At 37.3% G+C, this 27,841-nt stretch overlaps 1 protein-coding gene across 2 annotated transcripts in view; it reads left to right on the plus strand.

Moving 5' to 3' along the window:
* The window catches only part of LOC122665262 (inorganic pyrophosphatase TTM2-like), a 38,106-nt gene that overhangs the window by 1,183 nt on the left and 9,082 nt on the right, over positions 1-27,841 (plus strand). The window contains exons 2-13 of one of the 2 annotated variants that reach the window (XM_043861367.1): positions 972-1,336; positions 5,981-6,095; positions 8,734-8,929; positions 9,071-9,184; positions 9,300-9,473; positions 17,703-17,897; positions 19,325-19,447; positions 19,527-19,648; positions 20,023-20,146; positions 20,266-20,538; positions 23,620-23,871; positions 26,056-26,057. In XM_043861367.1, coding sequence (XP_043717302.1) covers positions 1,000-1,336; positions 5,981-6,095; positions 8,734-8,929; positions 9,071-9,184; positions 9,300-9,473; positions 17,703-17,897; positions 19,325-19,447; positions 19,527-19,648; positions 20,023-20,146; positions 20,266-20,538; positions 23,620-23,835 — 1,989 coding nt within the window. In that variant the 5' untranslated portion in view covers positions 972-999 and the 3' untranslated portion in view covers positions 23,836-23,871; positions 26,056-26,057. Of the gene's footprint in view, positions 1-971; positions 1,337-5,980; positions 6,096-8,733; positions 8,930-9,070; positions 9,185-9,299; positions 9,474-17,702; positions 17,898-19,324; positions 19,448-19,526; positions 19,649-20,022; positions 20,147-20,265; positions 20,539-23,619; positions 24,102-26,055; positions 26,058-27,841 lie in introns of those variants that run through there. The other variant, XM_043861366.1, reaches the window with a different exon arrangement.

Here is a 27,841-nt window from a genome sequence, read left to right on the forward strand (position 1 = left end):
ATGAAGAGTTCACTGTAGAGACTATATCCTGGACCAATAAGTTTCCAAGCCCATTACTATGCTAAGATTGAAAATAATCTTAATTAGTTACAACTGCACTATCATGTGATCTTTAGATGAGAGTATGAAGGAAAATCTGTACATTGCTTCTAGCAAACCATCAAATATATCAGCGATGGTGTTTTTTTTTTTTTTTTGGGGGGGGAGGAATTCAGTTGGCATTTTCTTTTTCTTTCTCAATTCTCCACTGAGTCCAAGGAGTTTTATTCTCGTTTATTGAGTTGCCTTTCTCTCCCAATCTGCCCTTCCTCTGAACCACCATGCTGTGTGAATGTTATTACCTTTATTAGCTGTACTGTGTGTCATGCTTGATGACTTGTTTACTTGAAAAGTAACATACTTCTTAAGAAAGTCATGAAGGATTTTATTTGTTTGGGATTGAATAGAGAGCTCAATTAGCCAACATTTGTACTGCAAGTCTGCAACCATGAGGTTGGGAATCCACTCCCAACTGACTGACCGAAAAGTAAAAGCTGTTCTCTTTAGAACTGATTAGAGAGTCCTCGTCGTCACTGTTGTTCTGTGGGTTGAATGTTCAATGACATATATTGTAGTAATATCCATCAATTCTTTGAGATTTTCTTCTTGCCTTTATTGTACATACTTTCATAACATATGCAGCAAGATGCTTAACTTTGAATTTCTCATCTCTTACACTGCCCAATTACATGGGCATGGCATGGCTGTCGGAGTCCAACATGGTTGGTGCCGAAAACTATATGCATTAATGTCAGTGCGACTCTTCATCATTACAGAAATTTCAGAAAATTAAGGTTCTTATTCTATAGGGTGTGAAGATGATCTTATCCTATTGAGATCTTTCATTTGATTGCTTTTGACATTTAATTTTGTTAAACTGTTAAACATAATTAACCTTAGATGTTTCTTTTCTGTTTTTTCCTCCATCACAGGGAAACCCAACATATCTTCAGGTTTCAAATGGCTCAAGATAATTCTGGTGCAGAATCACCTCATAGGAAACAAGGTCTCTTAAGAGATCAGGTCCAGTTGGTAAAACGAAAGGACTCTGATCGGTATGAGATTGCCCCAATCCCAGATCCACTGTCATTTGAGAAGGGTTTTTTTATAGTCATCCGTGCCTGCCAGTTGTTGGCCCAAAAGAACGATGGGATAATATTTGTAGGGGTAGCAGGTCCCTCTGGGGCTGGGAAAACTGTATTTACTGAAAAGGTACTCAATTTTATGCCTAGCATTGCTGTCATATCAATGGACAACTACAATGATGCCAGTCGAATTATTGATGGCAACTTTGATGGTAAAATTTACTTTTATTTTAGTCATTCTGCTTTTTGGCTTCCTTTCTGGAGATAGTTTGATAAATTGCTTCTTATAACTTTTGAACTTGAAGTTTTTTGTTGTAAGCTTTCTTATATTATGGACAACTTTCTTCTTGATTTTTTCTATTCTTGGCTGATTATCTTAGCAGGCCACCATGAATCCCCGGCATCCTCCGGATAAAGGTAAAGCTCACGCGACACCACATCGCAAGAGAAGAGGCTTTTTTCTTGCTCTTGCGATGTGGTGTCGCGTGAGCTTTACCTTTATCCGGAGGATGTCGGGGATTCATGGTGGCCTGCTAAGATAATCAGCCAAGAAATTGTTAGTACCTTTAATATGGACAATTTCATATTGATATTGATTAATAAAATTGGCCCAATTAATCTGGCGAGAATTAGTTTCTTTATTTTTGGTTTTCAAAAAATCACGTACCGCTTGGTTATCAGTACGAATCAAAAACTTCTCAGGTAAAAGAAATATTCTAAACCGTTGAATAGCATTAACAATGGCTAGAATCTCTTTCTCATAAATATTATAATTCTGTTGAGCAGGGGTGAATTTGCCAGAGTTATAGCCGCAAATTTGCTCGTGAGAAGGGTTTTTAAGGGGACGTGCTTTCAGGACACAGCCCCAATGTTCATTGCTAGCATCTGTTTCCAAAATTAGGAGATCACCAGCAAGAGGGAAATAAACCGAGGGACAGGATTGTGCAATCTCGGCTTGAATGTCGAGGACTGTCTGTGTGTCAGACTTGGTCCAAGTGAAGTCAACATCTTTTTTCAATTTTAATAAAAGACTTTGTTCTTTTGAAGAGAGGTCCTTTATGTAAGTTCGTCCATAATTCAGAATTCCGAGGAATTGCTGGAGATGTTGTTTGTCTCGTAAGACAGAGGGAAAATCCTTAATTTTTATAAGGATGAGTCCGTGATCAGTAAGGATGAGACCTAAAAATTCGATTCGAGTTTTTTCGAGTTCGAATTTCTTCCAATGATACCGTTTCTTCTTCCGAGAGAAAGGAAAGGGTTTAGACTTAGACTTGGAGACGTGAGATGGTTTTGTACCAAACTCAAACTCATTGTTAAGAAGATCCTTGCAGAGGCCAGGGGGGACCTTCTGTTTTAACTGTTTGGCTGCACGTGCCTTTAAACAGTGATCAAGGATGTGGCGAAACACGAAATTGATTCGGTTGCCAAGGGTATCAACGCTTTTGGAGTCGTTGATGAATTGGGGATATGTCGTGTGACATAATTCATCCCAAGGAGGAGGGAGTTTAGGAAAGAATTGTTCTTTCCAATAGTCAGTTTTTGAATGATCTAACAACTGAAAAAGAGACATGTATTTTTTAGAAAAAGCTTCAAATTCATTTAAATTATTTAGCTTAATCTTAGTGAGGTTGAAACTGACATCTTCTCCAAGCTTGTCAGGGTGATGGTAACCACAAAATTCTGATTTTAAGATTTTTGTGAATTCGACCAAGATTTTCTCAAAGTTTGAGACATAGGTGAGGAGGGTAGTTTTGGTAACTTTTCTATCTTCGGTCTGGTCAAATTTTTTAATGAATTGCAAGACATCACCTGTAGATTTCTTGTGAAATATATTTCTTTGGAAGTACCAATTTTTATTATGATTGGTTCTGCAGAAAAATAATTTATCCTAAAGAAAGGTCTATAAGCAATAGTTAGGCTTGAGTTTTCAAGTGATTGAACAACTTTCTGCAAAGATTCTATTGGAGTAGATGACTAAAATGAGTTGTGCAACTAAAAATTTTCACTGTTAGTAGTTATGTTGTAATCCATAGTGGTGTAGTTCGTGCTAGACAATAAGTGTACTAAAATTCCTTATGTCTGTTGGTTGTCTAGAAAGTGTGGGAGATTCCGGGCGGTTGCTAGGTGCCCAACACCTTTTCAGCCTGTAAATTTTACACTTACCCAGAGACTGGACAGACCTTACCTTATCCATTACTGAATCAAATATAGGCCTTCCCTTGAAAAGGGGTGACATTCATGGGGTCCTAGACCCTTATTTAGGTGGCGACTCCCTTTAGACGGAAAAGAGATTATCCTAATCCCTCTCTCTCTTGAGACAACCTCAAATTCGGACGACAACATTCGAAGACGAACCACTGTCTTGAGGATGTATTACTCCCCCCACACCAAAAAGGGGGAAGAGTATGTACAGTTGAAAGGTGGTACAAAATCATACCTCGCGACCCCACAGTTAGCGACCCTATTGGGGACGTCAAGACTCTTGTTTGTAGACCCTTCATGTGTGTATTGTTTATAATTTAGGCTGGTGTTCGAAGTGAAGTCATGCGACGAGGATGTTCATATTGTGTTCTGACCCCAGGGAAGTGTGTCACAATACGACATTCTAAGATCAATTGATAACCGCTTCCGCCACGATGTGTTCGAAATGGGACCTTGGCGAGGATGCTTTTTCATACTTTCTTGCTATTTAGTTGTTTGAGAACATTGTGGGGGATAGATCTTTTCCTACTCACTCTCTCATTCTCCAAATAGGGATTGATGAATCCAACCAAAATGGTGGGATTTTGTGAGATAGTATCTTAAACCTTAAAAATGGTGGGTCCCTCTCATTCTCATGCAATATCTTATTACAGCCAAACATCAGTGTGGGAAAATATGTCATTTCTTCCATATCTCTTCACTTTTTTACACTATTACACTTTCACTTTCACATACACATCACATTCTCTTGAAAACCAAACACAGCCCATGTGAAAGAAGTGGGCGAAATGAATAGCTTCATAAGGCATCTGGTTGAGTGAGTTTGTAGATTATCTTGATACAAATAGAGGCAATTATCTTTGACTAGGTACCCTATACATTGTTGACCTTTTAATACAAATATCTTCATTCTTCACCTCTTGGATAAAATTTAGTTTAGAATGGTTTCTGATTAGGTATGAGATGCTTAAGCTAACCCACTGCTCTGTGTCTGTCATCAACATGCATTGTCCTGGATAAACAAGTAACTGTAAATGCCATCAGCTATGTTTGTTGCATGGTTCGAAATTTTGGTTTCAACAAAGGTCGAAACGAAACCTAGGTCAACTCACTAGGTATGCAGAATTTCGACCAAAAATTTGATTTCGACTTGGTTTCTGTATCATTTCATCTAAAACGATACAAAACCTTGCATATAAAACACTGTTTTGGTCAAAATGGGTCAAAATTTTGATCCATTTTGTGAGTTTCGAGTGGTTTCGCCTGTTAGAGGGAAAAATTCCAATAACTCCTAGGTATTTTTTTGCCAAATCACCTACATTTCTTTGTAGAACAAAGTGTTGGGGGACTATTACAACGCATCTACAACAACGATTTGTCACATCTTTTCATAGTTTTTGCAAGATTTAAAATTAGAGGTATACCCTGTTTCCGCAAATATCTCGAGCCTACACAGAATTCTATGTGGTACTGACATAGAGTTGGAGCCTGGAGGAATGGTTTTGTTGGGGTGTCTTAACTTTGGTTGTACAATTGTACTTGAGTACTTGTAAAATTTGTACATTTGTACTGTATTTGTAACACTATGACATTGTGTAATATTAAATGATTTTTCTTCATTCCTAAGGCATATTGTAGTTGTTTTCATTGAATTTTGCATGTTCTAATACTAAATTATGTATAGAATGAGCTATATTTGGAAAAGTATACGGCAGGGTACGACATACACTACCAGTCTAGGATATGAAACCGAACTATCATTTTGGATGTTTTCTTTTACAATCTAAAGGTTCTATTATGTTTAGAGATGCTTAATTAGGGTTTCCTTGAACCATCAGGTTAGAATATGACCATTTGACCACCAAAATGGCCAGCCGAAACATGCAGAGTTTGGGTTGAAACCCGAAATATTTCAGTTTCGACCAGAATTGAAACAAGTTTGAAACCAAAATCTCAAACCTTGGTCTGTTGTACTATAGTAAAAGGATAAGGTGGAGGCCATAAGGACATCAATGGAGGCAATGAGCAATGATTTGGCGACTGATTGTCTTACAGAACTATCACTATACAGGATGGAAGGATAGTACAGGATTTCTAGCCAAGTACCAAACAATTGGATATGGCTTGGATGATGGCAGCGATGTTTATATTTTGCTTTCCTCCCTTTATGATGACTACCTACTTATTTGTGCTCTGAAGCACTATATGTCTATTGTCTACAATATTTTTAGTCATTCCTTTCTGGCTGTTGCAAATCAATGGGTTTTTCTTATCTCCAAGCAAATGACGTGTTAAAAGAAACTGATTACATGTGGATATCCTTCTCTAGGGCCATGTGGATGTGTTGATTTTAAAATTGCAAAGTTTGGATTTATATTCTTCTAAGTTTTGTATGAGTCCACATATATCTGGCAGACCACCATCTAAAAGATCTTATCGATTGTGTTATGGAAAGTAACCTTGTTTGTGTACCTTTTCATTTGATGCTGAATTTACGCAATTCTAATATGGAAGTCCTAAATATAAATCCTGTAGCTTGATTACTTTTGAATATTGGTATTACTAGGGAACTTCAATAAAATTAAGGTGGATTAATGATGAAAAGTGGGGGCATAATGCCTCCAAACTCTAATGTTTTTCATTTTATGTACCAGACCCTCGCCTGACGGATTATGATACATTGCTTGAGAACATCAATGGTCTAAAAGAAGGAAAGGCTGTTCAGGTGCCAATATATGATTTCAAGTCTAGCAGCCGCATAGGATACAGGTTAGATTTCTCATTATTTGATTATCCAAATAATACTCAAACTATAACCGCATAATTCATTCATATAGTTGTCAAGCAACACTAGGACTTTGGGTATTTTGTCAGCATCAAGGAAGGTACTCCCAAAAGTACCAAAGGAGGAGGAAGAATCTGGTTCAGTAACTCAGTAACTCAGCGTTGTGGTTATGAGTTAACTCAGCATTGTCCACCCAATTGTGGGTGATTATTTAGTAGTTTTATCCTTTTATCTATTTATTTTATTATTTTGTTAATTGTATGAACTGGAATGGGATTTATATGTTCCAGTTTCATTTGGAGTCTGTTGTCTTTATTTAATAAAGCGTTTCAGTTCAAATACAACTTCTCTTCTTACTTACGGCGTAGGAGTTCTATTGCTAGTTGTTTTGTTATTGTTTTACTTCATTATATGTAAGGAAGTTGTATCCTATCAGTTGTAAACTATCTAATGGCTAATCTGAAACAACGTACACTATTCTATAAATAAATAAGAAGGTAAACAGCCTCCCCACAATTTTGCTGTTATTTGAAAGCTGGATTTGCCTTCTTTGTTCTGTGGGATTCAGAAATTTCAGTTGTGAGATGCAACTACTTCTTGGTGTGATGCTGAGGTTGGCTGATGAGATGTTAGCCTAGTTCCAGGTGTGATGCTTAGTTCATATCCTTTAGTATATTCCTCCATTCTTGTAGCCTATCTATTATTGATTCAGTTTAGTAGTTTCTGGTTTTCTGTCCAGTGCTTATTCATATTATAGTTGCTCAAATTTTTGTTCTCATCGATTACATCTGAGTTTTCAAATCAAGCTTCATAATTGAAAATTGGATTTCATTCTAGACATTCATATGATTGCAAAATCTGATCTTTGATTATGTTTTGATAGAGTCCTATTGGCTTTTGCTACTCAACTTTTTGGAATTCTCAGGTCTAGTTTTTATTTTCGGCCATGGTTTCAGATTTTGTTTCTGATGCAGGCAGGGAGTACCTCACTTACTCCCGCAAGAAGAAGAAGAAGAACCAGGCCTTTATTGGCCATGGTTCATCATGGAGCCTTTGGCTTGAAGAAGATTAAGTCCAGTCCAGTTCGTGGGCTTAGTGTTAGTTGTTTATTTTAATTTAAACTCTCTCACCTTGCATGGGATGTTTCCTTTTGGAGTTTGGTTTCCTATTTGAGTTGTGTTTGCTATTACAAAGTGGGATTCTTCATTCCTAATCAGATTAGGAGTGTGTTATTAGTTTTCTTTAAAAGCAAGTGTTTGTGAGGGCCTTGCCCATGATTTGATGAATTAGAAAGTTTTTGTCTTCTTCATGAGGCTGCTGAGAGAATCAGTGTACTGTAGGAAACAGTGAGAGTGAGAACCTCTGGTTCGATTGGAGGGATTCCTAGTAGAGAAATCAAGTTATATCTCCATTATCCTTGCTCTGTTTTTCCATGTAAGTTGCTGTTTATTTTTTTTCAAAATACAGTGGGTTTAATCTGTTTCGGTGAGTTAATCCTCTACTGTTACCAATGTTGATACACTGTCATTGGTGGCAGTAAATTTTTAGCACGGACTACCAACAACTATCCAGAGACAGTCCTATTTTAGAACCCTTTTTGTCAAATCAAACAGAGGAAACAGCCTCTCCACAATTTTATTGTTATTTGAAAGCTGTCCTTGCTTTTTTTGTTGTGTTATTCTGTGGGATTCAGAATCTTCAGTTGTGAGATGCAACTGCTCATTGGTGTGATGCTAAGGTCAGCTGATGGGATGTTAGCCTTGTTCCAGGTAGGACGCTTGGTTCATACCTTCCTTCTATTCTTCCATTCATCTAGCCTATCTATCTTTGATTCATATTCTAGTTGCTGGAATTTTCTGTTCTCATTGTTTTCATCTGGTTTTCAAATCAAGCTTCATAATTAACAATCGGATTTCATTCTAGACATTTCTATCATTGCAAAATCTGATCTAATTATGGTTTGATAGAGTCCTATAGCTACTCAACTTGCTGGAATTCTCGGATTTGGTTTCTATTTTCGGTTATGGATTCAGATTTTTTTTCAGCTTGATATCTTATCGAGATTCCTTTAATACCGTTTTGATCCCATCATAACCTGAGATTGTTTTTCTATTCTAGAACCCTCTTTTAGTATCCTATTCCTAGTAGGACATTATCATAGTTTCAGATCAGACCATAGGATCTAAACCAAACTTTGAGGAGTTATTCCCCTCCCTATTTCAGACCTTCGACCAGAATGTTGTTTCCATTTGAGTTCTGATTTCAACTTATTAAAACTTTCTTGAATCTGGTCTTTTATTTCTTCACTACGATTCTGGTTTCTATTACTTAGTGACCTTATGTGACTAAAAACCCATCAATGTCTCTGTAATTGTGTATACATAAGCTCATATAACTGCAACAATTTTCTTTTTGACATTCCTCCTGTAGTAGGTTTTATGATTTTCATATCTTATGCTTGTATTTTGCTGATAAGTCCTTTCAATGCTTATATTTTGGTGATAAGTCCTTTCAAGTTTTTCTTTGTCTTTTCATTTTAAACATTGGATTTGATTAAATGTCTTCCTCCTTGGATCCATTTATTAGCTAGTTTTAATTATATTTTTGCACATATCCCTGCAGGACAGTTGAAGTCCCGAGCTCCCGCATTGTTATTATTGAAGGAATCTATGCTTTAAGTGAAAGACTACGGCCTGCTCTAGATCTTCGAGTATCTGTCACAGGCGGAGTGCACTTTGACCTAGTTAAACGAGTCTTACGAGATATACAACGTGCTGGCCAAGAACCAGAAGAAATAATCCAGCAAATCTCTGAAACGGTTCTTTTACTAATCCCATGTTAGATATATTTCTTTTGGAAAATATTGGATTTTTTTCTTTCTTCGAGCTTATCAAGGTTCTTCTTGATTAAGCATCTAAAGCTTCTATTTCTTAGTTCTCAAACAAAATATTCTACGTAGGTATATCCAATGTATAAGGCTTTTATTGAGCCAGATCTCCAAACGGCACATATAAAAATTATCAACAAGTTCAACCCGTTCACAGGATTCCAGAACCCTACTTATATTTTAAAGGTTAGTTCCATTCATTTTTTATCAACTATTATGCATCTCTCACAAGCGAAAGTCACTTTACTGATTAGTTCTATTATTGTCTTCATTAAGCACTGAGTGCTTTCTATTATTGTAGTCACTAAGGACTCCAAGTCTGGAACAAATCAAGACTGTTGTTTCCCAAGAACATACAGAAACTATGGAGGAGACCTATGATATATTTCTTCTGCCACCAGGAGAAGATCCAGAAGCATGCCAATCATATCTGAGAATGCGGAACAGGGATGGCAAGTACAATCTTATGTTTGAGGTTTGTCAATCTTGAGCTTAAGCTTCTTTGTCAGAACAAAGTTTAAGTTTGCACACTTGAATGCTCATCCTTCTTTAGAAATAATTAATCAAAATTTCTAGTGTTGGTTTATATAAGTCAGAAAAGAGACACAGTACATATGTATGGATCCTGATGTTCTATGTGTTGGTTCCTGTGGGAATCCAAGAGGGGGGTGAGTTGGCTAATGTGGAAAGATTGAGTAAATTAAATTTTTTTCCAAAACAGTAAGATGAATGGTAGTAAAGAAAAGAGAAAACGTGTTAGAGAGAGAGACAATAATTTTGTATTGGTTCAGCAACTTGCATATTTCGTTTGAGGGTTTTTTCCTTTAGTTCTTTAGTGACTCAATTAGGGTTCTGAGTTACAAACATAAGGATACAAGCAAGGTTTTAAGTATCCTTTCATACCTGCCAATACTTACTGATACGTATTGTATCTTTAAGGTACCGATACGATATGGTGCCGATACAATACCTAATAAAATTGGTACAAGTACATGTAAGAAACCAACAACAACAACAATTCAGCCTTATCCCAACTAGATGGGGTTGGCTACATGGATCCTTTCAAGACAAAGTATGGAAAACTGAGGTCCTCACAAGGGAAAGGGAAGTAAGAGAAATAAAGTTTAAAACTAAAGAACTGAGAGAAGAAAAGTTAGAAAAAGAAAATGAAAAATGAAAAATGAAAAATGAAAAATGAAAAATGAAAAGTGAGAAATGAGAGTAAGAGGAAAGATGCTAGCGCAGGAAAACAGGAAAATCTCGGCTAAATGGTGTTGACAACGTGAATCTTTGCCCTCCAATATGCTCTATCTGAGGTCATACTTGGTACAAGGCCCAGGCTATGCATGTCATTCTTCACAACCTCACCTATGGTCATTTTAGGCCTGCTCCTAGCTCTTTTAGCTCCTTCAATCGGGATCAGATCACTCCTTACTGGGGCATCCCCAAGCCTCCGTTTTACATGGCCACACCATCTTAGGTGACATTCTCGTAGCTTGTCGCTGATCAGGGTAACTCCCACATCAGTTCTAATGCGTTCGTTCCTCACTTTATCCTTCCTAGTCATCCTCATCTCTGCCACACACAATTTCGCTATGTGGCACTTCTTAACTGCCCAACATTCTGCCCCATACATCATAGCTGGTTGGACAACAATCCTATAGAACTTTCCTTTGAGTTTTAAAGGAATGTGGTGGTCACATAGTACTCGAGTCTCCCCTCTCCACTTCATCCATCCCACTTTAATTCTTTGTGATACATTATCATCTATGTCACCTTCTTTGTTTATAATAGACCGCATATATCTAAAATAGTCACTTGGTGGCATCTCTCTTTCCTCAATTTTCACCATGTCATTATCCATCATAGTGTAACTAAAGTTACACCTCATATACTCCGTCTTTGATCTGCTAATCTTAAAACCTTTTGTTTCCAAGGTTGATCTCCACATCTCTAACTTAGTGTTAATCCTTGCTTTTGTCTCATCTACCAAAACGATATCGTCGGCAAAGAGCATACACCAAAATACCTCGTCTTGGATGTTCTTGGTTAATTCATCCATGATAAGCGCAAACAAATAAGGGCTTAGGGCTGAACCTTGATGTAACCCAACCGTAATTGGGAATTCCTTGCCCTGTCCTTCCACTGATCTCACACTAGTCACCACACCCTCATACATATCTTAATAACATCTATATATTTGCTCGACACCCCTCTTCGCAAGAACAAGCCGGATTAAATCTCTAGGGACTCTGTCATAGGCTTTCACCAGGTCAATAAATATCATATGGAGATCCTTCTTGCTTGCTCTATACCGTTCCATGAGCCTCATTAATAGGTAGATAGCTTTTGTGGTGGATCCACCTGGCATAAAACCAAATTGATTCTTTGAGATATGAGTCTCTTTTCTTAGACGGGCTTCAATAACCTTCTCCCAAAGTTATATAGTATAACTCATTAGTTTTATGCTTCTATAGTTATTATAGCTCTAAACATCCCCCTTATTTTTTTAGACCAGAACTACAATGCCTCTCCTCCATTCATCTGGCATTTTTCTTGTACTTATAATCTTGTTATATAACTTGGTTAGCCAAGATACCCCACAAACTCCAAGGGCCTTCCACACTTCTATTGGAATCTCGTCTAGGCCTGGTGTCTTGCCTACTTTTTTTAAGGCATCTCTAACTTCCACCACACAAACCTTTCGTACATATCTATGATGTGTGATGTCTTGATGAGTACTGCCATTAACTGGTTCAATCAAACTCGAACTATCTCCATTTAATAATTCACAAATATACTCATCTCATCTCCTCACAATGTCCTCATCCCTTACCAAGACTCTTCCATCTTCCCTTTTTATACATCTCACCTGGTCGAAACCGCTACTCTTCCTTTCTCTCATTTTATAAAATAGTTTTTTCCCCATCTTTTATATTTAATCAATTGAATGCACTTGTCTTGTCGTACTTTTTCTCCTTTTTATACTTGTTATATTTAAATATTACTTAGTTATAGTGTTTTATGCTTCAAAACTATATTTTGCATATACCCTAAGGATTTCCATATATTTTTTGACCATTTTCATATGTATCTTTAGCATATCTTGTGTTACCCCGATACGTGTCTTAAAATCACCCTTTCAATACAATACCCAATACCAATATTTTAAACCTTGGATACAACAACTACAAGCAAAAACCCTATGCTATGGAGCCTGATTACAGCTTGATTTCCTTCCAAGACTTCAGTCTTCAACTCTTGATGCCATAGTTGTCAAAGCGCTAGGCGATCCAAGGCATTAGAGGGCCAGCTGAGTGCTTAGGTGACAAGGTGCCCGCCTAGGAATGCCTAAGCACCCTAGGCGCTTTAGTATTTTTTAATGTATATTCTCGTAAGATTTGTCATTATCTCAATCTTAAAATGTCTAGGAAGACTTTGGATACCTTATACATTAATTTTTTACTCCTGTTCTTTTTGGTTATAATAAGATAGAATATTAATATATTAAAATACGATAAAAAAATATATTATTAAAGAAATGGGGGGGGGGGGATTGAGGGCATTCTCGATGGATTTTCCCCAAATACTAATTAAAGATGGGAGGAGTTGAGGGCATTCTTGATGTTGATGGATTTTAGAAGCGGGGACTGGAGGGCCAGGGGGAATAGTGGAGCAAAAACCACTCATCCTCCCGAAAATGTGCTGTATGCAAAATTTCGAAAGAATCACGGCTTTATGGCTGACTATTCTTGATGAAGCTGTGACAACGTTGAAGGGAGTGACAGTGGCGCTGGAACTCAAACAGGTACACTCCCTCCTCTTTCTTCTTCTTCTTTTTTGTCTTTTATGATGATAGCGTGGCAATGGCCGCTGCAACTTCTCTTTGTTGTTTCCTTCTTATCGGGGGTGGGGAAGTTGAGTTTCAGGGGTGCATGTGCTGCCGACACCAAAGCGCCTTGGGAAATATGGCGACAGCTTGCCTTGTCCAAGATTTTCCACCCGGACGCCTAAGTGGTGCCTAGGCGATGCTTTGACAACTATGCTTGATGCCTTTGGGTCTTGGTGAACCTTTCTACTATAAATCTTTAAGCATCTATGGCTTTGCTCACAACAGGTGCTTGCTTAACAGATGATGAATCTCTTGGAGGCTCCTTTATAGCTTGGGATTGATTAGAGATTGTAAAGCTCAATAACATAGTTCTAAAATTCGGCGAGATCTCGGAAAACTTGTACATCTTTGGCAATCTTCTTAATACAAGTCAGCATCTCATCCCACATTGCATTGGTGTCTCCCTCAAAGTCCCACTTTCGTTGTTTGACCACATTATCAGTAAGTTGCCTTAGGGACTCCCCTTTTAATCTCCACCACCTTATCCTAGAGTACGTTCCTTCCTATGCGTCTGTGCACTGGGACACATATCTAGGACCACCAGTCTATGTTGGGTGGTTAGGCTTTCTTCATGGATAACCTTACAGTCCTTGCACATCATTTTGTCTACCCTTCTTGTTAGGGATAACCTTACAGTCCTTATGCTTCTACATGCTTGATGGAACATATATATAATTTTCATAATATCACAAAATCATAATTTAATGCATGACTTTTATTTCATGGAATAAAGAATCGATAAGCAATCATGCCTTGAGACATACAATTCCAAGGTAAGATGGGGAAATCCATTTCATATTGCTTTTAATTTAAAGGTCAAGTCAGCATATGACTTGCCAAATATAATGAATGATAGGGCATACCGTTGATACTAAGGCCATCAAACTACTCACACTTGGTGAGCACCTTCGATATGCTCGAAGGGAATCTTGCACTGTCACTTCCACAACTTTGGTGAGAAATATTGCTCTGTCATTCTCACAATTTTGGTGGAAACCTCACAACTTTGGTGAGAAAATCTTGGTGTGACTGCTACCTGGTCTTTCCCACAACTTTTGTGGAAACCTCACAACTTTGGCAAGGCCTACCATGCCCTATCCAGCATCTATCCCCCTGTTGGCAAGGGGTGGCAGTCATGGGGTCTTTTCTTTCCAATTCCATATCCAGTCATGTTTCCATTTCCATCCTTTTATTCCATATCCATGGATATCATTTCATCCTTGATTTCATCTTAACATCAATGATAAACATTACTCAAATCAAACAGAAATGAGCGATAAAACATTATTCATCAAAATAACCAAATAATAATTTTTAAAGGAAACATTGTAAACCAAAGTGGTTTATTCCAATTTTTGAATTTTGTGGGTTTTTGGGACTAGTAACCTAGTCTTACATTACAAAGTTCGACTCACCTCAACCTTTCTTGGCAACTATAACTTCCAAACCTCCAATGACACTTGAGCAAGCAAGACCTCCTATAGAGGGGTAAGTTAAATTTTATTAGGGTCTCAAGATTGGTCTAAGCCTACTTGGTAAAATCCCACAAAACCAGTTGAAAAGATCCCAAAATTACTCCTTTTTGGTCATCCGGTCGAAGCTACCGGTTTACTGCTCCCATACGGATGCAACTCCTAAGTCTCTGTTTTACAGGGTCTGTTCACAGTGAGCAACCAGAGACAATCCGGTTGACCACATATGGGTCCAGTCACAGCTTGCTCAAAGGCTTCTGCAACATCTGGTCGACCACCTGCTCGAAAATTTCTACTTGTAATGGCAGTTCTTCAGCTGGTTTGTTGGGTTTTCAAAGGGATTTTCAACCCTTCCTTAACTAATCCGAAATACCTTTCATTCCCTTTTACTTCTCAATTCCTCTCTTTCAAACTAGGAAGATGAAATCACAGAAATTGGAGGAGAAGCTCTTGGCTAAAAGAATCTCAAAACAGAGCGCTCAAACCCAGAAACTTTAAAACTAAAGTTTGTACTTACCTCTTGAAGAATCCAATCCCACTCTTAGCTTTAGCCCTCCAAGTTCCTATCTTTCTTGGTTTAAAATTTCAGTCCTCAAAGTTTGTAGAATTCCATTGCTCTCCTTCTCTTTCTTCTCTTTTTCTCTAAGATTTTCACCTCCTCTTCACAAGAAAGAATCCCTTTTTGATATTATTCTCTTTTCCGTTCAAATGCAGCTTTCAACTCTCACAGAACCTACTTGTCCTCCCTTTCTTCTTCCTCAAGCTCTTTCCTTCTTCAATAATAAGAACTTCCTTCAATCCCTTATGAATCCTTTCAACAATCACTCAAGAACTTCACTCACAGCTTTCTATTCGTCCAAGGAAATGAGCCCTCTTTAGGAGGTAGTATATACTTCTGGACCCACTGGTAAAGGAAGACTCCCGAGATGATTGGTGAAAAGCTCTCTTTTGTGCTCTTTCTTGTTTTCAAATGGAACCAAGCAAATATGTGGGAGACATCCAATGTATAATGCTCTCTCTCATTTTCTACATATCTATATCTATAAAAAGGAATGGAAGTACGGTTAGAAGAGGGGTAGTTTGGGGAAACAACAAAAACAACAAAGAAAAACAAACAAATATATATATATATTTTAGCCAATAGAGTGCATGCATGCTCTGCCTAACTTTTTGTGTTTCCAGAATAGCCCTTGACTTTAATCCCAAATCTCCATGCAACCAACAACTCAAATGAACCCAGTTTGTTCAACTTGAATCCCAGCCCTTAAGATTTTAGATCGAATCAAATCCATATAACTCTTATAATTTCCAAACCATTGAATCCATTAAATCCTAATTCAGGTCAAGTAATTCAGAGTGAACCCAAATTAACCCATTTAATTCAAATGCAACTCAATTGAGATTAAATCGGTTCTCGCTTTTATGCCTAATTTAATTAATTCCATATAGTCCTTATAAGCCCAATTCAATTTAGTTAATTCCAACCATAGGCATCATCAATTTAATTTACATGGGTTCATGCAATTAACCCTATACTCTAATTAAATCAAATGTTCATGTACTTCAAGTGCACATGCTATGATTCTTACTAAATCTTTTAAGTAAATCTTAGATACCTATGATAAATTCCATGCAACGAATTTAAATGCCATTTCACAATTTAAAATTTTCTTACCTAACCCTTATGTATTATTTCCATTTTCCGATGTTCAGCGGAACCTGGTCTGGACAACCTGATGACACCAACAAAATACTATTATATTGATAAATACGTAACGGGGTATTACAGATTTATCGAAGTAAAGATTCTGGCAATAAATTATGTATAGATGATGATGCTACCAGTAGAAGCTAAATAGTAAGAAAGAAGTAAATAAAATTTTTGTTCTATTAAACAGAACAGCATATTCAGTCCGCCATAGTGTCAGCTAAGATTGTGACTCTATTACAGCTATACTATGTATCAAATGTATGTTTTTGTTGATTCTAAAATTTCTAGCACTGTGCACCAAGGCCTCCAAGCACTTTGAGAGGCAGAAGGTGCAGGGTGATGCACATGTCTAACTGAAGGAAGGCACATTTTTTGTTTGTAAGAAAAAGTATATAGTAATTATTAAAAATTAGAAGTAACCTATGATACATATAAATGATAAAGCTAGTTTCAAATAACACACAATATTCCATGCAGTATGACACTAGCATCACCAAACTTTACAAAATTAAAAATAATTATGGTCAAGTACATAACAGGTGTAAAACGTAAAGATTTAGTATTATAACTTATCCAATTTGAAAAAAATTATTGAGTAGGTTTTATTTGCTAAACCAGAACTAGCCCTTTGTAATGGTCAAACAAAGGCTATACTTTGTTTGCTTCAATAAATTTGCTCAACCACGAAGGCGAACAGAGGTACACGGGGTGCATTTATCTCCTGTTCTATTTGCACTTGGTCATGTGTTAGAGACAATATTATAAACTCTTGTGACTCCTTGCCATTTCGGTTGTGAAATAATTGTTATGGCTTATGAAATGTCCTTTTACAACATTGGGCTTATCCGATGTGAAATTGTTATAGAAATATAAAGTCATAGTTGTCAAGGCATCGCCTAGGCATCCAAGCTCTTTCTTGGGTCCAAGGCGATAACACGCCTTGTTGACACTTCACGAGCTTACGTTGCTTTATGTTTATTGTTTTTTATTTTTGGATAAATAAAAATGTTTATTGTTTTGTTTTTTGATGAATATGCTTATATTATATGTTTGTTTTCTCATATTAGGCCATTAGTAGCATAATTATATTATTGAATTCATATGAATTTTTATGTTGCATATAAACATAGTTATATAAAACCATCATTGTTATATTCCATATAGTTATATACTGCATGCCGAGGGCGCCCCTCCAATGCCTTTGGTCGCTTAGTTGCCTTGACTCTATGTATAAAACACCCTTTTCTTTGTATGGTGTTGCTCCTTGCTCCTTTCTCTTTGTTTTGTTTCAAATGAATTCTGTGTTCCAAGACGAAATGTTGTGAAAAGGAAGTATAAGTTAAGGGGCAAGAAATGTGCAACATATGGTGGAAACTAAATTAACTCCCAAGTAGGATTTTCTTGTATCCTTTTCTTTTTGCACTTTGTTGTGCCCTTGTTGCTAGCCTGGATGAATGTTCTAGGAACTTTAATTACCTGGTTACATGATGTAGCATAGTCTTTGCATATTGAAGTTTGCCTTATAGAATTACTTTTGACTAGTGGAAATAAAGCATCATTTTAACTGAGAGGGGGGGGGGGGGATATGGGGAATCGAAATAAAGCCTCATCTTTACTTTTTTGACACAGGAATGGGTAACAGATATTCCATTCATCATATCTCCAAGAATATCTTTTGAAGTTAGCGTGCGCCTTCTTGGTGGGTTGATGGCCTTGGGGTACACTATAGCAGCCATCCTGAAAAGAAGCAGCCATGTATTCTATGATGATAGGATTTGTGTGAAGATTGATTGGCTAGAACAACTGAATCGTCACTATGTTCAGGTACATCAAATCTGATTTACTCTGATGAGAAGTATATATTTTTCTCATCCCATTCCAGGCTTTAATAGTCTAACGTATATTTTGTTTCTTTCATACACTTGATTGTTAATTTACATCTTTGTGTCAAATATGGTGCTAACTGCTAAGTTTTGTGTGTAGTTTAGTTAACCTAGAAGGGCATTTACATTGATGAACAGTGTTCCTATGTTGGTGGTCCAGCTTTTAACCAATACTATGTATTAAGAAAACCATGTTCCTTCCATTATACATTCAAGAAAATTTATGTTCTCCCTTTTCCATATGCTGCCACATTTTTAATGCTCTATTTTGAGGGTATTAAATTGCCTACATTGGTAGAATATTAAAATGCCATTTTCTGATAATTTCGTTTGAACATAGGATTTTAGGATCCAGCATGACAGGTTTAGACTCTGGGAGGGGGTGAACGGAAGAACTAGTCATGGGTCAATTCTCAGAGTGGGAGTACTATGGAAACTTTTGGTGGCTGTAGTAAGTAGTGGGGAAAAAAGGGAGAAACTAGTTATGTATTAATTTTAGTGATAGAAGCATGATGACAACTGTTGGTGGTTACAAAAAGAAGTGCTCTTAAAAGGAAGGAATTATAGAGAGCTCTAGAGGTAATTTGGTTCTCCAATTAAAAGTTTGCTGCCACTAAAAACATAGCGTTCCTTTGAAAAGGAGAAACGAAGTGTTTAAGTCCCTTTCTGCATACCCTGGACACCACAAGCAAGTCAGAGCCATCATCCCATTCATTGCAAATGGGGGTTCATAGTTGCCTGGCCTTGATCACCTTGCGTCCAAGCCCCCTCCAATGCCTTGGGTCACCTAGAAGTCATGAAAATTGTGGATGGGTTTAAGATATCAACTATATGTTGCACTCTTTGGATGGTTGGAGGTGATATGGCTAAAGGTGCAGAGAAAATGTCCATTCTTTTTATAGTCGAGTGGCAATAAGGTTTTTGCAGGATATCTGTGGTACACATGTATATTTGTTATGTATGATTGGACAATAGTGGCTATTTTTCGCTTTCTTTTGAGAGTTGAGGAAATATGTGGCTAGTCAATGAAGAAATTTGTCTTTTTTAAATTTGAGAAGATACTATTACCAAAAAAAAAATAAAATTTGAGGAGATACACTTTTTGGTCTTAATTTTCTTCAGTCTCACCTTTTGGTGTATGATCTGCGGTTGATACATTTGCTTTATGGTCTACTCCTGCCCTGACCTTGGATATCCTAATAAAAGATTGATTGTTACAGTAATCAGGATATATTAACAGCTTTTTTTATTTTCACCATTTTCTTACAGGACTATCCATGTTTGGATGTTACATAGTTCTAAGATTTGTATGTGTTACATGGTTAAGAGATTTGTACTGACTTAGAATATACTGGTTTTTATAACAAGGTGCAAGGAAGAGACCGTTTATATGTGAAATTTATTGCGGAGCAACTGGGCTTGGAAGGTTCATATGTCCCTCGTACTTACATAGAACAGATTCAATTGGAAAAGCTTGTAAATGAAGTTATGGTATGACATTTTTTGAAACATTTGTTGGACTGCTATTCTTTGCTTGCCTTCTGGTTGTTCTCACATGATAATTCCGCAGGCATTACCTGATGATTTGAAGACAAAGCTAAGCATAGATGATGATCTGGTTTCGAGCCCCAAAGAAGCACTTTCTCGAGCCTCTGCAGATAGGGTTGCCATAAGAAATAAGCATCTGAAAAGGTACTCATTTTACCCCTACATTATAGTTCCAGTGCTTCATCAAAAATAGGTGTTGGCTTGATAAAACTTTTTTGGATGTGAAGGACCTTCCCAAGTTGTTCATATGTTTATGATTGGTGAATTTGAGAATTCACGACTCCATCTTTCATGTTTTGGAACTTTTGATTGATTTTCTTGTAACTGATGATAGTCAATTTACCAGTCAATCCAGAAACAGAGTTACCCACCTCTCCTGGAAATTCTAGCTAGTAATATTTATTTTTCTATTTTAAAATTCTTTTGAGTACAAAGACCATCTTTTCCTAAATTTTTGTATGAATCTGGCTGCCTGAAAATTTTAAATTAATGTTGTATCCATTATGTATTTTCGGCAGTGGTATGTCACACTCGTATTCAACACAAGGGGACAAGAATCTATCAAAGTTGACGAGACTAGCTGTCACCAACAGAAGCTTTAATGGAAGAAACCAGGAGTCATCTGCAATGATGGCTAACCAGGTGAGTTCCTGAATGTCTGAAGAAACTAATTCTTATGTCTATGATATTGGTAAATTGATCAAACACTCTGCAAAAAGCTCTTGGTTTTTGCTCATCAGCTTTCCTTTGGATTGTTTTAGGGAGTCGTTACTCAACTCTCAGAACAAATTTCCACTCTGAATGAGAGGATGGATGAATTTACATCTCGGATCGAAGAGCTAAATTCGAAGTTAACTATGGGGAAAGTTTCTGCTAGCCAGCAAAACTTGGCTCTGCAAGCAGAAGCCTGCAATGGCTCTGGACCCACTTCACTCTTTGTCTCTGGGCTGGGCAATGGTTCCTTGACTGGATCCCTACTACCCAACTCCTCATCTTCCTCCCAGCTTGCTAAAGAGTCTCCGCTAATGGAAGAGGTACCATGGAAATTCTCATTTCTTCTAAATTATTTTTGTTTCTCGTTTTTCCCTTCTTGTTCAAGTCCATATGAGAGATGAGTCTACTATTGTTTGGAGGGGGCATATGGAGCTTTAGTAAAGAGATGTGTCATGGCCTAAACAAGGGTTATGACTCATCAAGGTTCAAAAACTCATCTCGAGGAGGTGTCTCGTCCAGATCGAGATTCTTGAGATCTTTGCGAGAGCCATGAGACGGTGCATTTATTTTATTTTATTTTTTTTGTGTTTCGGTGGGAAAATGGCTATAGTTGGCTCTGAAACTTCAAGAGAAGCTTGTTTTAGATTTAATAAACATATTTAAATCTTCAAATTGTAAAAAAAAAAAAACCCAATTTTGTGCTTTGGATTTGCATCCTTGGTTGGCAGTGAACATCGAATCCTTATTTAATATTTGCTTGTACACATTGTTGAGTGCTATGAGACATAATGGGCAAATAAAACAAGTAAATTATGCAATAATGGATGAAGAGACATAATAGTGAATATTTATTTAAGAAATAGTCAAGGACTAAAGTAAAAACTACAAAGTATAGTGATGAGTGAACAATGCATATTAAATAGACACTCAAGTACAGTGAATAATACATATGTTGTAGACACCATAGTCTTCCATGTCCCAATAATACAATATTGTGAGTACTGTCTATTGATATGAACTATGACATGCTGGATCAAGTCTACTCATGGTTCTATGGAACCGATGTGCATTGTCTTCTGTCTGCATGACATATGAATGCCACATCATAGTGCTCAAGAAGAAACAAGAGTAGTTTCTTCTCAAGCAGTTTGAGATATCCGATATTTTTTAGATTTCACCGAAATTTTAGGTCGAGTTTACCAAAACCATGCAAATTTAGGTCTTGTAAGAGAACTTGTCTCGACCAGGTCGAGATTCTCGAGTTTTCCGAGATCTCGGTGAGTTTTAGAACTGTGACTTATTAGTGTCAAATATGTGCTCTTACTATAGTTGCCATGGTGCCTAGGCGAACCAAAGCATGGATGGGAACCTAGGCACTCGCCTAGGTGATGCCTTTTTGAACATAGTTTTCATGGCAACATGGCGAGCCGAGGTGGTGGCCAGCAACTTGTCGCCTTGGTGCCCAGGTGGTCAAGTCGTTTTATAAGGAGAGTTTTGTGCAAAACACTAAACTTGTTCCTCTTAGTTTCTAAAGGGAATGAATTCTTTCCCTTTTACGAAAATATAAGATGGCTAATGTGTAAAATAAAAAGGAAAAAAGAACTCTGTCCAGGAGCAGAGCACCTGTGCCCAGACACAAGGTGGGGCGATATGACCCCTCTGCCCCCCCTAAAAGTCCAAAGGCCCTGTTGATGTCTCAGTGTGTGTTCCACGCTCCTGGACAGAAAACTCTTCCCCAATAAAAAATATCAATTTTTGCACTCAAATCTAAAAGAAATAGATGCCAAATGGAAGCAGCAATTGCAGCTTCTCTTCCTCTCCTTGATGCCAGCCAAATAAAAAATATCAACTTTTTTACTCAAACATTAAGAAAAAGAGACCAAATAGAAGCAGCAGTTGCAGCATCTGTTACTCTCTTCTTCGATGCCGGATGATGATGGAGACAACTTCAATTGTTCGGAAGACAGAGAGCAAGAAACTGAGACAGGTAAGTTCCTCCTCCTGTTAGTGCTATAGTGTCAATGAGAGCTGTGGCTGCTACTGCTTCATCCTCCTTGCACCTCTGATGCTGCTGCGGTTGTGGCAGTGATGGCGGCCTTTGAGGTTGTAGTGCTGCTGCTTCCGGCTTCCTTTCTTGTTCCCTGTTTTCTCTATTTTCTCTCCATCTCCCTTCCTTTCCTTCCTGTTCCCCCAATTTCCTCCCCCTTTTCCTCATTTTTTCCCTTTCTTTTTCCTCTATTTTTTGTTGGGTGCCTTGAATAATATGGGAATGCCTAAACCTATGGCTCTCACAACTGAAATGTCTATATAGTTTGTAGCTAAATATTTAATATTTAACTAAAATTAGTTTGTCAAATACATTACACTATGCAGATTGGTAAGTAGCTACAATGCTGGTATTATCAGTTAATTTATGCACCATTTGAGGGATGAAATTTTAATGAGAAAGAATTTATTTTAATCAACTGAGAAAATGGGCAGGTGGTATGAGGTGACATTGGAAAGTTACCATAAAACTTCCAACCTTAATATAAGAGGGCAGAAAAAAACAAATCTGATAATGAAAATTTCAAAATGGTGAAGAAAAGGTGCGCAGGATGATTGAACTTGTTGCTGGTATAAGTATAATATTTTTTCGCCTAATGCATGATAACTGAACTGCTGGATGACGAAGGTTGTAGCATTGTCAGAGAAGTTAAGAGTCTATTCAATACTGGCCTTGAAGTTCTGCTTTTTTGTGACTATGCTTTTTATTTTGATGTGTCACCTTTCTGATGGCCATCTGTTCATGGATCCATACTGCTCAGGTTGGTGACTGACCTCTTGTGCCCTGCCTGAGATTCATCAGTTGAGCTTAGCCTTCTTTTTGGATGGCTCAGATGTTAATAGTTTTAACTTCAGGGTCACACAAGCATGTATAGTTCACTTGGGTATGATGTGCGGCCTAAATCCCATCTGAAAGTAGCTACAGATGATGGTGCAGTGCGTGAATTGGCCTTGTGTATATTCACCCTCCCTTCAAACTCTATTGAAATCATTGAATATGCAAGGAATCCACTGATGGTCTAGTTCTAGTCCAAGCAACAAGTGGCATATAATCTGGGTAACTAGGCAATATACACAAGGCCAATTCACGCACTGCACCATCATCTGTAATGTCGATAGCTTGTCATTGCAGAGACCAGGGATTGAGCCCTGGCTTCACCCTCCCCTCTTCTCAAATGGATATATTCATCATAAAAATAAATAATGTTGTCAATAGAGTTTGTTAATTAATAGATGACTGATGTGATTTTAGCAGTTCATGTTGAGAAGAGTTACTAAACTCATGTTGCTGAGTTATATTTTTCATGCTTCTCCTTAAATCTACTTCTGATTTTGTGATGTTCCATTTTGAACAGATATTGATTATTTCACGAGGACAACGCCAAATTATGCATCAATTAGACAATCTCAGAAGTTTTCTTCATGAGAACTTGGGAGAATGTTATCGTCATGGGAAAACAGACAGGAAAAGCAGGTTGGTCGATGTTGAATTTGTTGCGGTACCTCTGATCTCAACATTGGTGATTGGGGGTTTGGGTATATTTTTATTCAGATTTCTGTCCCGAAATTAAGACCACCACCAAATATTGGTTCATTTTTAGGATTTTGTTTGGTGTTACATTACATGTTATTTTTAGCAGTCTACACTTCTGCTCGGGAAGACAATTGATCAAGTTGACTGATCAATCATTAGAGGTTCTGGAAGCAGCCCATAGCTTTCAAGGTTCTCTTGAGGTTTGAAAAGAAGGGTAGTTGCAAGTTTGTAAATTCCCTTTTTGTTATCTCAAAATATAAAAGGAAATAGTTTCAATTTCAATAAGTAAACTTGCAAATGTTGTAAGTGCATAGTATTTGGTTGAATTTACTTAACCTTCCTGATATAGCAGACTCTTGTGTGGATGAAGCATTTAGGACAAGAGAGTTTTTGTTTTCATGAAAATTCAGGTCGAGGGTTGGTCCAGAGGTTCTTGTGCTGTGTACAAGTAGACTGCCATCTCGCAAGCAAGATTTATTGGATGCAGTACTGCTTCTTTAGTGTTTTTGCATTATAGCCCAGCCTATAGATCATGTAAACGGCTTTTTAAGACAGTTATTTCCACACTATCTTGTTCAAACAAGATAATGCATATAGTCTTGCGAAAAGTTGTCTCCGGGATACAATGCCCCTTCACACTCGTATTGAATAAGAGTGTCCTCGTCAACAACACATATTCACATATAAATTTTCTGACACAAACAAAAGGCTATTAAAAGAAAATAACACCTCACAAGCTTTCAAACTCAACAAATGACTTTGCTAAAAACCTGAGTAATGAGACATATGAAGTAAGAAAGATGATTGAGGGAGAGGAAATCCCCATACACGTCAGGGTATGGTCTAGGGAAGGTATTAAGCACTCTGGTCTTTTAAAAGTTGCTTTCTTGGATAATTGGTGTTTTTGTTATCTATTAATGCACAAGTAATATCATATTGAATGACCATATAAACAACTAAAAAAGGAAAAGGGTTAAGAATAGAGTTCTACAAAACATATCTTAAAAATATAACTAACGCCTTTGGAGAGGTGATAGTTGCAGGAGTGAGCGCCGAGAGAGAAGGTGATAGTTGCAGAGCGAGAGAGAAGCTGAGAGTTGCAAAGAGTGAATGCCTTTGGAAACTCGAGTGTTATCTTTGGGAAATTGTGAATCACGGTCTCAATCGAGTATTGCACACCCAAAATTTTGTTTCTGTTTTTTCAGCACAACAATTTTTTGTGCCATTATTGGCCATCAAAACAGTGCCAAGACTCCAGTTCATATCAAAAGCACAAAAAATGGACCGGTGTTACCATACAAGTTTTACCCCATTTCTATTCCAAAAAAAAAAAAAAAAAAAAAAAAAAATTGAAATGGCACGTTACCATATAAAGTCTAAGGCTGCGTTTGGTAACGGTCTGAACAAAGAACGCCCGTTCTTGACTAAGAACGTTCTTTTGCGTTCTTCGTCTGGAACGGCGTTCTGAGACCAAAAATAACCATTTGGTAACGTTCTCAAGAACGCTGTTCAGAACGGAAATGGTGTTTGGTAAAATTTGTTCAGAACAGTTTTGATGTTAATTACAATAATGCCATCCTTACCTCAAAATACATGTTTCTCTACAAACATAAATTAAAATTGTCTCATAAGTTCCTTATTTAACATAGATTAAAATATCTAATAAATTCCTAAACTTAACATAATTTAAAATATGTCTATAATTAAAATATGTCAACTTATAGTTAATTAAAGTCATTAAATTACAACTTTGACAACCTCTCTCATGATTTAATTTTCTTCTTTCTTCAAGTCTAACTTGGTAAGACCTTTAAGGATGTCTTTGAACATCTTCACATGATTCTCCGAGGATGTAATTGCACTCTTGCAATAACCTTCCAGAAATTTCGAAGAAGACGGAGCGGATACGGTGTTGAGCCCGAGGGACAAACCATCGATACATTAGTCGTTGGCTAGAAGATGAGGTCATGCCTTCTTCTATCGATTGAAAAAATTCACATCCGCAATTATCACTCTATAAAATCCAAATGAAGTTACATAAACAAGCCATAGTTTGGTCAAACATATACAAAAGAAACTCATTCAAATCACATTCTTGCATTGTCTCTCTCGATTGAATATCTAGTTTGGTCAAACAAATACAAAAGAAACTCATGTAAGTTGCGCCATCCTACAACTTATGGCCAATTCATTTGCAATGTTTATCCGCAATCCATTCATGATTCTTGCACTCTCTCTCGATTGAGAGTAGACATAGATGTATCATAAGGCAAGTGTACGAGATTCGGTGGATCTATGACTACTTTGTCATCAGCACTTAAACCAGCAATATTTTGTCTCGCCTCTTGTTAATCACGAATAAAATTATGCAACCCCACAGGCCATCACAATGTAAGTCGATCTCGATTGAGTAACTAGTCATATGTCTTAATATTCTAAACCTATTTTCGGAACCCCAAATGTACGCTCAATTACATTCAAGTGAGGAATGTCCGTAGTTGAACAGCTCTTTAGCAGTCTTTGGGTTTCTCCACTCCCTTGTAGTCCGGAATATGGTACCTCTCACCTCGAAATGGAGTTAAGTAACCAACTTGACTTGCATACCCGAGTCTACAACATAATATTTTCCTACACATACAAACCATTGTAAGGAAAAACTCAACTTTACCAATAAGTACTTCATATATCAGTAGAATTAAATGGGTTTTACCTTGGTGGATGTGGGAACTGTAATGTTGGATCTCTCCTTGCACGTTCAAATATACGACAATCATTAGCGCTGCCCTCCCAACCCGCATAAACATACGTGAATCGCATATCAAAAGAACATATACACATCACGTTTTGTGTGGTAATGCCCTTCGATTTACGTAGCGAGTAGCATCTTGTTGAGGCACTATGGCACTAATATGACTACCATCTATTGCTCCAATACAATCCTAAAAACAGATTTCATAAAATAAACTTGTCATACTAAAATAAGAAAAATTTAAATAATTGAATTTTCATACTTGTATTGATTGTATATTACCTTAAAGAAAGGATAGTATTTTGGTTTTGATTGCATGTCTAACTGAATTTTCGGATGTCCGGTGGTGTGATCATTTCTTTTGCCAATTTTCCCATAGCCATTAAAACACGCTTGAATGTACGGCTAATGGTCTCTCCGAATGTTGAAACTCCTCTTGAATATCCCGATTAGAGAAACCCCTTCCTACTATCATCATAAACATGGCTATTTGTTCATCCACCCTTAAATATCGATTGTCTTTTAACCACTTTCTAGACATCATCGGTGTACATAGATTTTGGAAGACATGTCTTTCCATGCTAAACTTCACGAAGCAACGGTCCGCATGACCACTCAAAACTTCATGGACCATAATTGATCCCGGATGTCTACCATCCCTACAAGGTTCTCTTGTATATAGAGATTGTTCGGCAACTAAAGTTGCGCTACCATTATCAAGTCATCCTCATCACTTGAAGAGTCATTCTGAACTGGTATATTGTTGTCATGACCGCTAAATATACACAACAAGTAATAAACTTTTAATATAATACGATAAGTAAATTGTTTCAAACATAACTAAAAAAATACAAGATTGTATCATCATACCATCCAAATTAAACATAACACAACCTAAATTGTTTGAGACCACCACACGAGAATTTAAAAAATACAAGATTGTATCATCATACCATCCAAATTAAACATAACATAAGTAAATTGTTTCAAACAACCACACGATTTAAATAACATCACCCTATAACTCCTCCAATGACCACATCCTCTGTCAGGCCTACAACCAATGAATGACTCCCTCCACGGTCCTGACTCCTAATTTGTTTTAAGGCTTTCGGATACATGTCCTTACTTATATCGAGTATCTCATCAAGGACACGTGTACATGCCAAAACACTAGTATCGATAGGAGTCACCGAAGTGCCATGGCCGTAAACTTGAGTAGCCTCGACTTGCGGTTGCCTTCTCTATCTTTATCCGACATAACTTCCCAACATATCCCAAAGCGGTTGTCACA

Source organism: Telopea speciosissima, chromosome 6, assembly GCF_018873765.1.
Source record: "Telopea speciosissima isolate NSW1024214 ecotype Mountain lineage chromosome 6, Tspe_v1, whole genome shotgun sequence".
In the NCBI taxonomy this organism is placed as follows: Eukaryota; Viridiplantae; Streptophyta; class Magnoliopsida; order Proteales; family Proteaceae; genus Telopea; species Telopea speciosissima.